Below are 14,481 nucleotides of genomic sequence, written 5' to 3'. Positions count from 1 at the left end.
TTAAGGGATTATTTTGTATAAAAATTGGAGAACCGCTCTTCTCGAACCACTCTTCGAGTACTTACACTTGCCAGGCGGCTTCCATCTCGCGGATCATCTCGATGCTCTTCATGCCCTTCGGAAGCTGCGACTCGTAGATGATGCCAGGTTTGCCGGCAGTCCTTATGACGGCCCTGGTCTCGTCGGATCCGTAGAGGTTGGTGGCCCTGCAGAGGTACTCTCCGCTGTCTTCAGGGTAGACCCAGCCGAAGTTCATGGCGACGTAGCCGAAGTCGTAGATCGGGGTGAAGCGGTTCTTCTGGGGAAGAGGTTTCCCGTTGAAGAACCATTCGACTTTCATGTTGGGGTCCCCGACCGGCGCCAGCTGGCACTCGAACTTGGTGCTGTTCATCTCCACCAGGTCGGTTCTGTCCTGGATCTGGGTGACGAATCGAGGAGGCTGCTTCTTGTCGACGTCGTACAGGTCGTCCTCCGTCAGGTGGACCTCGGAGGTGTATTTCTTGATCGTCGCCTCCATTTGCATGAGCGCCTCCGAGCGCTTCATGCCTTTCGGGACTTGGTTCTGCAGGATTATACTGGGCAGTTCTGTAAAAGGATCGAGGACGAGATCATTAATTAACTAATACACATACCTCGATCATTGATTACTTCGATGCCCCAGTGAATTGCAGTAAAGTTACATCGTCCCGGTAATATCACATTCGACATCTTAGTTATGTTGAAAACAAAAAGAATTATAATTTTATAATTGATTTAAGCAAAAATGCCCTATGGTAAATATGCAATGCTATAAGCAATATATATATACACACACACACAAGTAGTAATTACCCGCGAGAAAAAAAGAAATGTCTTCCACTTTTCGATACGCGTCCTTTTCTTAACATGCGAATTTACCCGTACCGCCCTGACAGAAGTTTCATTTCGAAAATATGAAACGATCCCTCGCAGGACTTAACAGTCGTTTAATATGCGCGATTTTTCATTTAGAATTCGGAAACTCACTCTTGCAAGAGATGGAAGCCTTCGTGGTGTCTTCTCCGAGGTCGTTGATGGCCTTGCAGACGTACTCTCCCGAGTCTTCTGGGTAGACGTAGAGGATGTCCATCGAGACGAATCCCATGTCGTAGACGGTTCTGTAGCGATGTCCTGCAGGGATCACTTTTCCGTTCCTATACCACTCGATTCGGAGGTTCGGATCGTCCTTGGGTTCCACACGACACTCGAACCTGACTGGCTCGGATTCGTCGACAGTGGCTGATTGGATTTGAGTGATGAAACGAGGTGGTCTTCGTGGTGCCTCTTCAACTGGTGCTGGCTCGGAGACCGGACCTCGCTCCAGCTCCTTCAGCTTCTCTCCACTCATCCCGCTAGGCAGCTGAGACTCGAAGTCGATGGTCTTTTTGGCTGCAAAACGACCAAAAAATCAATTTCCAGGGTTCCCTAAACCCCTCGAAAATCCCAGTACCGCGCATGTAACGCATCGCTCTCTAAAGTGATATGCAAGTGCGATATCTACGTACCAAAAAGTCAAATTATTTATGAAACTTTCTACAAACCGGGTGCGCGGAATTATCTGAAACTTTAACACGTGATTATAGAGGCTCTAAGGAAGAACGCACTGATCGTGAGATTTCATTTTTCGAAAGAAATTCTACATTTATATCGGGCAATAAACGAAAAAAGATTCTTTTTCTTTGAAAAATGAAATTTCACGGGCAGTGCGCTCTTACTTAGTCTCCATAATCACGTGTTAGAGTTTCAGATAATTCGATGCACCCAGTTTGGAGAAAAGTATCAGCAACTGCGTTATTTTCCTGATAAATCCTGCGCATGGCTTTATAGATGGATGGATATGAAATTTCATTTTTTTTCGAAAAATGAAATTTCACCGGCAGCGCGTTCTTCCTTAGAGCCTCCATAATCACGTGTTAAAGTTTCAGATAATTCGATGCACCCAATTTGAAAAAAAGTTTTGTGGCTTAAGCCTTGCGCATCAGCAACTGCGTTTTTTTCCTGATAAATCCAGCGCATGGCTTTATGGACAGATTGAACTTATATCATGGTTAATAAAGTTTCGCTTAAGGAACAAAAAGAATGGAAAGAATAACTAAACTTACACATGCAGGTGATGGTAGCTTTGGTAGTGGCAGATCCCCACTTATTGGTGGCCCTGCAGACGTACTCTCCACTGTCCCTGGCGTAGGTGTAGGAGAGATCCAGGGAGATAAATCCAAAATCATTGATCTGATGAACCCTGCTTCCGGTAGCAAATGGTCTTCCATTGTGGAACCAATCGACGCGCATGGTAGGATCACCAACGGGTTCAACACGACAGTCAAAGTGACTGGGACCAGCCTCTTCGACTTCGATGTCCTTGAGCTCTACCGTGAACCTGGGTGGATTAGGACTCTCCTCTTCGGTCCGGATTTCATCCCTCTTATAGAGCGCCTCCTCGAGTTTCTGGATACTTTCGGTTCCAGTCTTGAAGTTGTTGGGCAGCTGCGGCTCCAGGACGATGCCCTGGCGACCCCTGACCTGCAGCTTGCAGGACACGGTGGCCTCTCCATGCCTGTTGGTAGCTTTACAGGTGTACAGCCCAGCATCCCTTTGGTAGCAGTTGGCGACTTCAAGGATAACAAACCCGAAGTCGTGGATGGTCTTCACCCTGGTTCCCGCCAGCAGGGGTTTGCCATTATGGAACCACTCCACTCTCATGCTGGAGTCATTGACGGGCAGAAGACGACACTCGAAGTGCGCCAGTGAGTTCTCCGCCAGGGTCAGGTCGGAAGGTGTGGTGACGAATTCAGGGGGTCTCCCAGTGTCGTCATCGGGGCTCTGCTGGCCAGGCTCGTTCCCTAGGCCCTCCAGTTCCGCGATCTTGTCGATAGTGCCCTCCATGCCCTTCGGGAGCTGGGACTCCAGGATGATGCTCCTCTTCCCTGAGCACTTCATGGAACAGGTGGTGACGGCCTCGCCGTAATCGTTGGTAGCGCGGCAGCTATACTCCCCGGAGTCTTCAGGGTAGATCGGAGATATCTCGAGGATGACGAACCCGAAGTCGCAGAACGTGCGGAACCTCGAGCCCGTCCTTAGGGGCTTCCCGTTCCAGAACCACTCCACCTTGAGTTTGGGATCATCGGTGGGAGTGAGTCTCGCCTCGAAGTGGGCACTTTCGCCCTCTCTGAGTCCATCCAGGGTGGTCAGGGGGACCGTGAAGACGGGGGCCTTGCCTCGCTCTTCGGTGACCTTTTCATCCTTGGTCTTGATGAGCGAGTCCTCCAGGGTCTGGATTTTCTCGAGGCCGCCCTCCATGCCCTTCGGCAGCTGCGACTCCAGGATCAAGCTGGCTTTGGAGAGGCACCTCAGGGTCGCCTTCGTGGTGTCCTCGCCGTACTCGTTGAAGGCCCTGCACTCGTACACCCCGGAGTTCTCCTCGTAGCAGTAGAGGATGTCGAGGATCACGATGCCGAAGTCGTGGAAGGTCCTGTACCGATGTCCGTGTGGTAGCTTCTTGCCGTTGTAGTACCACTCCACCTTGAGTTTGGGATCATTGACCGGTACCAGTCTCGCCTCGAAGTGGGCGGATTGACCTTCGACTAGTTTGGTAATGTCGGTGATCTGGGTTATGAACCTGGGGGGCTCCGCACTAGGGGCGGCCTCAGCATCCGTGGGACGTCTGTCTCCTCCGGTTTCGAGTTCCCTGATGCGAGCCAGAGAATCCGGCTGAAGGGAGTCCGAATAAACTCCACCCTTCCCGACGCAGTACAGGGTCGCCCTGGTGGTGTCCTCCCCGTATTCATTGCTGGCCCTGCAGACGTACTCGCCAGTGTCATGGGCCATCACTCCTGCGATGTCCATGACCACGAACCCGAAGTCAGAGACCATCTTGAAACGCGACGAGTGTCTCAGAGGCTGTCCATTGTGGAACCACTCCACCTTGATCTTGGGGTCTCCAACTGGCACCAGGGTGCACTCGAAGTGCGCGGATTGTCCATCTCGCAGGCCTTCCAGAGACTTGATCTGTGTGGTGAACCTCGGTTTCTGGCCCTTGGACTTGTCCACGCATTCTAACTCGACGCTGATCTCGGCCTTTCCCCAGCGGTTGGTGGCTCTGCAGGAATATGTCCCGGAGTCCTCGATCTTGGTGCCGAGCACCTCCAGGACCACCATTCCGAAGGCATAGACGGTCCTGATGCGATGGCTGGCTTCCAATGGCTTCCCGTTGTAGAACCACTCCACCACCATGGTCTGGTCCCCGGTGGGGGTCAAGGAAGCCTCGAAGTGCGCGATCTCGCCCTCGGACAGGTCCGTCAGGTTCTCGAACTGGGAGGTGAACACCGGTGGGTGGCCCTCGTCGGACTCCGGCGCGGTCGCGTCTTGCCTCTTCAGGGACTCCTCCAGGTCTTGGATGGCCTCCAGACCCTCCTTGCCCTTCGGGTGCTGAGACCTCTCCACGATGCTCTCCTTCGTGTAGCAGTAGATGGTGCTCGAGGTGAAGGCCTCTCCTCTGGCGTTGCTGGCCTTGCAGGTGTAGATGCCCGAGTCCCTGTCGTAGACGTCGGTGAGGTCCAGGGTGACGAACCCGAAGTCGCTGGTCATCTTGAACCTGGATCCGTGCTCCAGGACCTTGCCGTTGAAGAACCACTCGATCTTCAGATTCGGGTCGTCCTTGGGCTCCACCTGGCCCTCCAGATGAAGAGGCTCGGACTCGCCCAACTTGAACTCCGGCTTCAGGGGCACGGTCCACACCGGCTTCGGGTAGTCCTGCTCTGGAGCGGAATCCCTTCTGCGGTACTTGCTCAAGTAGGCGTCTTCGGCCTCCTTCACCTTCTCCAGACCAGCCTCTCCCTGGGGATGCTGCGTCTCCAGGTAGATGTTCTTCTTCGCCCTGCACTTCAGGGTCCCGGAGGTCTGCGCCGAGCCCTTCGAGTTCGTGGCCTTGGCGGTAACGATGCCGGAGTCCTCTTCGTACAGGTGGGTGATGTCCAGGGCCACGTAGCCGAAGTCGTAAGTCGACTTGTACCTCGCTCCCGTAGGCAACGGCTTGCCGTTCAGGAACCACTCGATCTTCATGGTCGGGTCCTTCGAGGGCTCGACGTTGCACTCGAAGTGCCCGTTGTCGCCCTCCGTGCACTCCACGTTGTTCAGGTGCGTTATGAACACCGGTTGCTCGTACGTGGGCTCCGGTTGCTCGGCTCCACCTGGCCTGGGTTGCTCCAGGGCGTCGATCTTCGGCAACGCGTCTGGGTGCAGGGTGTCTCCTAGGAGCCAGTGTTTGTCGGCGATTTTCAGGCTGCAGGTGGATACCGCCTCGCCGAGCAGGTTGGTAGCCTTGCAGGTGTAGAGGGCCGAGTCGTCCGTCCTGACCCCGTTCACCGAGAGGGTCACCAGGCCGAAGTCGAAGGTGCTGCGCAACCTGGTGCCCGTCTGCAGGGCCACTCCGTTCTTGAACCACTCCACCCTCAGGTTGGGGTCGGCTCTGGGCTCCACCTGCGCTTCCAGGTACGCGTGCTGGCCCTCGGCCAGCTTGTCCAGGCTCTCCAGGTGCTTCGTGAACACCGGCGCCTGCTGGGGAGTCGTGTCCACGAACATCTCCGGCACTTTGTTCATCTCTGCCTCCTTAAGTTGGATCTTCTGCCACGCGTCCGGCTGGATCGAGTCTCCAACTATCGCCGAGCGGGCTTTGACTTTCAGAGAAATCGAAGACACCGCTTCGCCTGCCCTGTTGATGGCTTTGCAGGAGTAGACCCCGGAGTCCTCAGGAATCACCTTCAGGATGTCCAACGTCACGAAGCCGAAGTCGTGGCTCACGTGGAAGCGGGACCCTGGAGATAGAAAGACTTCTTACTTAGCAAAACCGAGACTATGTTTTTCTGTTACATTAGGTATAGGATATTCAAGTAGATAATAGTGTTTCGATATTTTCAACACTCGGAATTTCTTTATCTTTTTGAACAGCTCTAGTTCTTGTAAAAGAAGAAATGTCACAAACAAAACTCAACATGGCACAAACGTATGCATCACGGAAACATTCCAATAAGCCTGTTCATTTTTTTTATGCCTTAAATTGGATTCTAGGTTCACACAGCCAAATCCCAAACAAAGTTGTAATGTTGAGATACTGTGTATTGTTAAAAAATGTTTGGTATATGTATACTATATTTCGAAAAGAAATTTACAACAGTAGAACGGAAACCTCGGAGAAGACCTACCGATCTTCAGCTCCACGCCGTTGATGTACCACTCGAACCGGAGGCTGGCATCTCCCACGGGAACCACTCTGCATTCGTAATGAGCAGTCTGGCCTTCCCAAAGCTCGGTGGGACCGGTCAATAATTGGGTAAATATCGGTTTATCGAAGGCTTTGTCGGGCTCTTCAGGGCGAGACGGTTCCTTGCCGGCCTCCAGCTGGGCGATCTTGCGCTGCGCCTCAGGGTGCTGGCTGTCCAGCTGGATGCTGGCTTTGGCTGGAATCCGGAAAGGGTATTTAATTATTTAATTAATCTCCATTTTCCAGTACTTGAAGGACTCTTACTCTTAATCTTCATGGAAGCGGTGGTGACCGCCTCTCCCAAAGGATTAGAGGCTCTGCACATGTACACTCCTTCGTCCTCGTCTCTGACGTGCACGATGTCCAGGGCGACGTACCCGAAGTCGTGGACCTTGGTGATTCGCGAACCTGAAGAAACGGAAATTTAGATTCAAAGTCAAATTTTCGAGACTCGAACGCCGCAATGTTGTACAAAATTCATTTTCATGGGAATAAGCGTATCCACAGGATTTGTGAAGTTACGGTACAAGTTTTTATATTCGTAATGTATGTTTGCAATAAATCGAGTTTCTGAGATAAGCTCGAGGTGGCAAATATCTGACAATTCAGAGCGCGAAGACAATTTACCTGACAGTTGTGTGCTGAATATACCGAATGAAGAAATATTAAATTCTGGTAAAAATTCCGGTGATTATGGAAATGTGATGTTACGAAACTGACTTCACATTATCGTGATTTAAATGGCAACAACACAAAATATGAAATAAATTCATTTCCTTAGATATTTTATTTAGACCATTTTGATAATTACGGGCGCAGAAGAGGTGTTCATCATTTTTTGCCACTTTGTACGTAAAGATTTCAAAAATAAGTTCACAAGGCATACACAATGTTTCGTCGTCCAAAAAACGAAATTCGAACCACAGTGCGCCGGCGCAGAAGAGGTGTTCATTTTTGTGACATGTTATATATAAAGACATGAAAAATAAATTCAGAAAGCCTATACAATATTTCATCGTCCAAAAAATGAAATTCGAACCACAGTGCGTCCCCGCAGAAGTGGTGCCCGACTTACTGGTCTCCAGAGGAGTCTCGTTCCTGAACCACTCCACCTTCAGGGTCGGATCTCCCACGGGAATGAGGCGGCACTCGAAGTGAGCCGTGTGTCCTTCGGGGATGTCGTCGATGTTCTGAAGAGGCTGAGTGAAGACTGGCCTCTGTCTGGTCACCGGCTCGGGGACGTCAGGTCTCTTCCAGGGCTGCTGGGACTCCAGTTCGCGGATCTTGTCGAGACCCTCTGGTCTCTGGGAGTCCCTGATGATGTCCTCTCTGGGGATCACTCTGAGAGAGATCGAGGACACGCATTGTCCCAGGGTGTTCACAGCCTTCACGGAGTACTCTCCAGCGTCCTCTGGAACCGCGTGCCCTATGTCCAGGGCCACGTAGCCGAAGTCGAAGGTCACGTGGAACCTGGATGCCGAAGGAAGCGGTTTTCCGTTGTGGAAGAAATCGATCCGCAGATTTGCATCGTGCAGGGGTTCCACTTGACACTCGAAGTGCGCCGTTTGCCCCTCGTACACCTCCGTGGTACCCTGAACCAGATATTCCAATGAGTTTTCGACATGTTACCACCACGGGTTGTGGGGTATTAAGGTGAAGTGAAACACGTCGAGGAACTTTATCGACGTCTTGACGCCATTTTGGTTTTGGTCTGGGCTAAGTCAAACATTTTTTTCCAAAAATCCAAATTTTCAATGTGTCAGGACAATTCTCAGATGATCAGGAGTGATGTGTCAAAGTTTCGGAGAGTTTGGTCTAATACCCTTAAAAAAAAGTGTGGTATTCGAATCGACCGATTTGAAGGGGGTTTCACTTCACCTTAATATCACCTTAAATCGAAACTAGAGCACTCACCCTGAGCTCGGTGACGAACCGCGGTGGGGTCACGGGTGGTTCCTCGACCTCTAACCTCGCGGGTCTTCCCTGGGACTCCAGTTCCCTGATCTTCTCGAGGCCGTCCGGATGCTGCGTCTCGAGGAGGATGCTGCGCCTCGCTGGAGGGACGAAGAGACCATTAAGGGTTTCAACATCGAGATAAAAATGTATAATTAATTACAGTGCTCGTGTCGAATGCGACGCATTTCCTGAGAGGTGGTCCATGACGAGAAGGAGCGGGAGTCAGGATGGGAGGTGGAAAGGGTTCTCCAGAGGGAGTACTTGAAGAACGTCGAGCCAGGGGGCAGGACCTTGGACCAGGACGAGGACATCCACGAGGACTCGAATTCTCATCCCAGCAAGGACATCCCTCTTCGGCTCGTTCTTCGGATTTGGTATTTCTTGCTGGGGTCGTAGGGAAACCTAATTATCTGTTCTTTTCGTCTTAACCTGAAGAACTTACACAAGACTTTGATGGTGCAGGTATTGACGGCCTCGCCGGCGAGGTTGGTGGCCTTGCACATGTACGTTCCGGAATCCTCGGAGTAGGTGTAAAGGATGTCCAAGGCCACGTACCCGAAGTCGTGGGTGGTGCGGAAACGATGGCCAGTCTTGATGGCCTTGCCGTTGACGAACCTGAAGAGCACGGATTTATTGAAATCGGTATAGAAATTACGCACTATCGAAAGAAGACACGTTCATCGCAGCCCTCTTCTCGGCCCAAACATGGCACACTCAAGACATAGCCATGTTTGTTAACCTATCGATGAAAATATAGCGTCCAATACGAAGTAAATTTAAAGGGAATAAAATAAAGAAACGTTTAATTGCTAGCATTCTTCATGTTTCCAACACAGTTTGTTAAATGACTTTACCGAATGTCCAGGCATGTCATAATTTCGAGAAGACTATTAATTCAGGATAATTCATGTAAACGAATTATTGTCATTGCTATGTGGCGGCGATTCGGTAGATAGTGTGAGAAATAAGACACCCGTGGAACACATATTGTCTTCGTTGCACCCTAAGGCAAGATTCCATTGTACCAAAGAAATATTTGGTTAATACAAAGAATGATTATTTGACTGAAATAAACTCAAATAAATTGTCATAATCCCGAAGAAACGTTGCATCTAGTTTATTCCAATTTATATGAATTAAATCATTATTCTCTGAATTAAAAAACATTTAATTCGCTACATAGTGTATGAAATAAGACACCCGTAGAACACATATTGTCTTCGTTGCACCCTGAGAAATAATTCCATTGTACCAAAGAAATATTTGGTTAATGCGAAGAACGATTATTTGACTGAAATAAACTCAAATAAATTGTCATCATCCCGGGGAAACGTTTCATCTCATTTATTTGAATGAAATCATTATTCTCTGAATAAAAAAAATATTTCTTTAATACTAGTTAAGGAAATATTTATTGGTTAAATGAATTTGTTTTGCTTAGTGCAAATTGGAAATTGCGTACCATTCTATCTTCAGGTTCGGGTCGTTGATGGGCTCGACTCGGCACTCTAGATGAGCATGCTCTCCTTCCTTGAGGTGGTCCAGGTTGTTTAAGGGTGTTAGGAAAACTGGCTTCTGGTGGACCACTTCCTTCTCTACCTCCTCCTTGACCTCGACGGCTTCCAGCTCGCGGATCTTCTGCAGACGCTGGGCGTCCAAGGTGTCCAGATAGAGATCTTGTTTAGCTGCAACACGAGGAACGGAAGTTGTAGCGATTCGTCGCGACTTTTCTTTGTTCTTCATCGCGATCCACCGAGTGTTTCCTTATTTTCTATAGAATTATTAATCTTCTTAATGTGATATGAAAATCTCGTCGATGGATGCTCGTTTACGGAACTTTTCTCCGAATCGTTTGAAATTGTTCCACGTGAATGCATGGGCTCTATGAAATTTTATTTCATATGAAATTAATTTAAAATGTGTATGGACGAATTTTAAAGAATTGATGTTTAAAAGGTTATTCTTCCTTGGGGTTTCCATATTTATGGAGAAAAATCTTAAAGCAATTCGATACACCCAGTTTGCAGAGAAGTTTCGTAATCGATTGACTCCTCGGATGCCACTTTCATATCACCTTAATCTTCATATTAAAAAGGGCATTCATTAACGTTTTCGCGTAATGCATTTTGCGTACAAAAGTACCCACTATGTGTATAACATTTATTTCCTATCCGGTTGTTGGCTCGTTCTCCTTCTTTTAATAGGAAAAACCAGTTCCAATCATTTCCGTTTAGTTTCACATTCAGTTTGATATTCTTCATTTAATACCAAGCAAAATTCAATATTACATTAAAAAAAAAATGAATACAAAGAGAGCGTTAACCATTTTGGTACTTCCATAATGTTTAAATAACCACTTCTTATTGAAAAGAACATCTAAAAGTGTACGTCTAACGCAGTGAAGAACGAGTTCTCAAAGATTTCTCTATCTGTAAAAAAATGTGAAACATCAAAAATGATAAATTGAATTAAATCGGATACATGTAAATTCCAAGGAAATAAAAAGTAAAAAAAGCCTAATGATCGGTCTCGTAACAGGAAAAATGATCGCCAGGAACTCTTACAGTCGACGGAGATGACGCAGGTGGTGACAGCCTCTCCAACGGCGTTCCTGGCCTTGCACATGTAGGTGCCAGAGTCTTCAGGGTAGGCGTACAAGATATCAAGAGCTACATAGCCGAAGTCGTAGGTGGTCTTGAACCTATGACCCTGAGGAATCGGCCTGCCGTCCCTGAACCACTCGACCACCATGGTGGGATCGTTGACGGGGGTCAGGGTCGCCTCCACGTGGGCGTTTTTGCCTTCCGGGAGGTGCTCGACGTTCTTCAGGGGTCTACCGAACTTGGGCCTCTCCGCGATGATCGTGTCCTCTTCGGTAACGCGTTTGTACCTGGAGTCGTCTTCAAGGTACTGGATCTTCTGCAGAGCCCCCTCGTGTTGGGTCTCCCTCAGGATGGAGGCTCGAGCTGGAAGTTAAACGTTCTCTCAAGGGAAGTCCTTCCCATCTACCGTACTTATGATATAACCATGAAGAGGGACTTCTTTAAAGTCTCAGCTGTAACTTACGTGCTACCTGGAGCTCGATCGAGCTCTGAGCTGATCCCAGCTTATTCGTGGCCTTGCAAGTGTAGGTCCCAGAGTCTTCGGCATAGACCGTCAGGACATCCAGAGAGGCGAATCCGAAATCGCAGGCTGTCCTGTACCTGTGACCTGTGGTCAGCGGCTTCCCATTGTGGTACCACTCCACCTTCATGTGTGCGTCAGGGTAGGGCTCGATGCGACATTCGTAGTGGGCGCTTTGGCCCTCCACCAATTTTTTCGGCCCATTCAGTTGGACCGTGAAGGAGGGCTTCTCCGTCGCCACCACCTCCTCTTCTTCTCTGCGACGGTATCTTCCACTTTCCTCCAAGGCCTGGAGCTTCGACAAGGCGCTCTCGTGCTGAGACTCGAACTGCAGGGCTGCCTTGGCTGTTGAAGAAGAAATCTTTTCAGCATGCACTCTAATTATGAATTCAATTTTCATAACTTCCATTGCTGATTACGGATACGCAACCTCTATCACAGGAGTTCGAATTGCAATTTTAATTTTCATAGTTTCCTATGCTCTTGATGAAGATATGCAATATCTGCAGCACGAATTCTAAGTATAAATTTCATATTCGTTCTTAATAAATTCAAATTTCATATTTATTCTTAATAAATTCAAATTTCATATTCATTCTTAATAAATTCAAATTTCATGCTCATTCTTAATACATTCAAATTTCATAATTTCTTTTGCTGTTGAAGATGCGCAGCCTCTTTCACAGGAGTTCGAATTGCAATTTTAATTTTCATAATTTCCTTTGCTGTTGATGAAGATACGCGACCTCTTCGGCATAAGTTCAAATTATACATTTAATATTCGTTTTTTCCTTATATTTTTGCTTACACTGGACGAAGAGGGTGGCCGAGGTCACGGCTTCTCCAAGATCATTGACTGCACGGCAGGTGTAGGTCCCGGAGTCTTCGGGGTTGACATACTTCATGTTTAAGGCGACGTAGCCAAAGTCGTGCATGGTGGTCACTCGGTTTGCTGGGAGCAAAAAAGATCAAGGTCTTCAAGGTACGTCCTTTAGGAGGATGACACAAGTCCAAGGTCGAGAACTTACAAGCTGAAATCGGTACTCCATTCCTCAGCCACTCCACCTTCAACCTCGCGTCACCAACAGGGATAACGCGAGCCTCGAAATGAGCGGCTTGGTTCTCCGCCACCCTGAGGTCCTTGATGGGCATGGTGAAGACAGGAGCCTGGGACACGGTTTCCTCCTGGACGGTTTTCCTTTGGTACCGGGAGGAGTCTTCAAGGTGTTGGAGGCGCCGAAGAGCGTCCTCGTGCTGCGACTCCGCGTAGATGGACTTCTTGGCTGTTGGTCCCAACATATTCAAGGTCAACACCGTTCTCCAAGATGCCTAGTAAAATTAATTAATTGAACAAATACAGTTGCAGATCCACTTACAGTGCACCATGGCGGATGCCGACGTGATGGCCTCCCCGATGGCGTTCTTGGCGCGGCAGGTGTAGGTTCCCGAGTCTTCAGGGTAGGCGTACATGATGTCGAGGGCGACGAAGCCGAAGCTGTTGGTCTCGACGAATCTGGATCCTGCCTTAACGGGAACATTATCGTGGAACCACTCCACCTTCATGGTCGCATCCGAGACCGGGATCAACCTGCACTCGAAGTGCGCTCTCTGGCCCTCCTTGATTTCGACGTTCTTCAGGGACGTCGTGAAGATCGGAGCCTGGGTGGTGGTCTCTTCCGTGACTTCCTGCCGGTGGTACTTGGACCTGTCTTCTAGATAATGGATCTGCTCGAGGCCGACTTCGTTCTGGGTATCCGTCAAGATCTGGGCCGTCGAACGACATCCCAAACTGCAGGTGACTTCGTCGCTTCCGACAAGGTTGACGGCGCGACAGGTGTAAGTTCCGGAGTCTTCGGCAATAAGGTCGATCACGTCCAAAGCTACGTACCCGAAGTCGTGGATGGGCCGGAAGCGATGTCCTAAAAAATCAGAGAAACCCTTTTAAATAATTCCACTTCCAGGGTGGAAGCCTCCCTCTTGGCAAGCACGCAGAGAAACAAACAGAACCAAACTCTTCCGCAGGTAGATCGAGAACTTGAAGAGCGACTCACCAATGGTTACGGGGCGTCCATTTTTGTACCACTCGACTTTGAGATTCGAGTCGGTCACGGGCTCCAGTTTGCACTCAAAGTGCGCGTGTTGGCCCTCCCTCAGGTTCTCCTGGCCCTTCGGGGCGGTGACGAACTTGGGCTTGACCATGACGACCTCGTCGACCAGTTCGTTCCTCTTGTACCTGGAGGCGTCTTCGAGGTACTGGATCCTCTCCAACCCCTCCGGGTGCTGCGACTCGAGCAATAGATCCTTCTTAGCGTGAACCCTGACGGAGCAGGAGGTGACGGCTTCTCCCAGCTGGTTCCTGGCATGGCAGGTGTAGACCCCGGAATCATCAGGGTAGACCCCAAGAATGTCCAGGGCGACGTAGTCGAACTCATAGGAAGGCCTGAACCTGTGCCCGGTCTTCACGGGAACGCCGTTGACGAACCATTCGACTCTCATCGTCGCATCCCCCACGGGTTGGAGTCGACACTCCAGGTGGACGTTGGTCAGCTCCACGGTCTCCACGTTCTTCAGGGGCCTGGTGAACCTGGGGGGCTGGACGATCGTCACGTCCTCCTTCAGGGTCCTGCGCTGCCTCGAGGAGTCCTCCAGCATCTGGATCTGCTCCAGGGACTGCTCGTTCTGGGAATCCGTCAGCACGTCGGAGCGACCTATGACCCTGACGCAGGCGGAGGTGTGAGCCGTTCCCAGGTGGTTCGTCGCCCTGACCGTGTACTCTCCCGTGTCCAGGGCTGTCGCGTGGACGATGTCCAGGGCGACGAAGCCGAAGTCGTAGTAGGTACGGAACCTGGAGCCCACGGTCACCGGTCGGCCATTTTGGAACCACTCGACGCGCATCGTGGGGTCTCCCATGGGTTCCAATCTGCACTCCAGGTGGATATTCTTCCCCTCGCTGACGGGTCTAGGTTCGCTCAGGGGTTGCACGAAAATCGGCTTCGACTTGGAGATCTCCTCCACGTGGTACCTGGGCTCCACGAAGCGCGACTCCTCGAGGCGCTGCGTCTTCTCGTAGATACCCCGATGGGTACTACTCGTGTCGATCGCCGAGCGCGCTGAAGAGCGAATTATGA

General features: G+C 49.9%; 1 protein-coding gene across 9 annotated transcripts in view; it reads right to left on the bottom strand.

Moving 5' to 3' along the window:
• Positions 1-14,481, bottom strand: part of LOC105702948 (titin) — a 101,256-nt gene that overhangs the window by 70,281 nt on the left and 16,494 nt on the right. For all 9 annotated transcript variants that reach the window (XM_012430927.2, XM_012430921.2, XM_012430925.2 and 6 more), the window contains exons 15-29: positions 13,405-14,463; positions 12,730-13,272; positions 12,382-12,636; positions 12,162-12,305; positions 11,297-11,698; positions 10,795-11,196; positions 9,693-9,915; positions 8,673-8,845; positions 8,189-8,328; positions 7,350-7,866; positions 6,539-6,682; positions 6,216-6,470; positions 2,121-5,828; positions 1,006-1,407; positions 66-585 (exon numbers count right to left, since the gene is read on the bottom strand). In XM_012430927.2, coding sequence (XP_012286350.1) covers positions 66-585; positions 1,006-1,407; positions 2,121-5,828; positions 6,216-6,470; positions 6,539-6,682; positions 7,350-7,866; positions 8,189-8,328; positions 8,673-8,845; positions 9,693-9,915; positions 10,795-11,196; positions 11,297-11,698; positions 12,162-12,305; positions 12,382-12,636; positions 12,730-13,272; positions 13,405-14,463 — 8,887 coding nt within the window. The remainder of the gene's footprint in view (positions 1-65; positions 586-1,005; positions 1,408-2,120; positions 5,829-6,215; positions 6,471-6,538; positions 6,683-7,349; positions 7,867-8,188; positions 8,329-8,672; positions 8,846-9,692; positions 9,916-10,794; positions 11,197-11,296; positions 11,699-12,161; positions 12,306-12,381; positions 12,637-12,729; positions 13,273-13,404; positions 14,464-14,481) is intronic.

The sequence above is a fragment of the Orussus abietinus genome, unplaced genomic scaffold, assembly GCF_000612105.2.
Source record: "Orussus abietinus isolate OABI.00-Male unplaced genomic scaffold, Oabi_2.0 scaffold211, whole genome shotgun sequence".
In the NCBI taxonomy this organism is placed as follows: Eukaryota; Metazoa; Arthropoda; class Insecta; order Hymenoptera; family Orussidae; genus Orussus; species Orussus abietinus.
The sequence above is the reverse complement of the archived record's forward strand: the minus strand, read 5'-3'. Positions and strand labels throughout refer to the sequence as shown.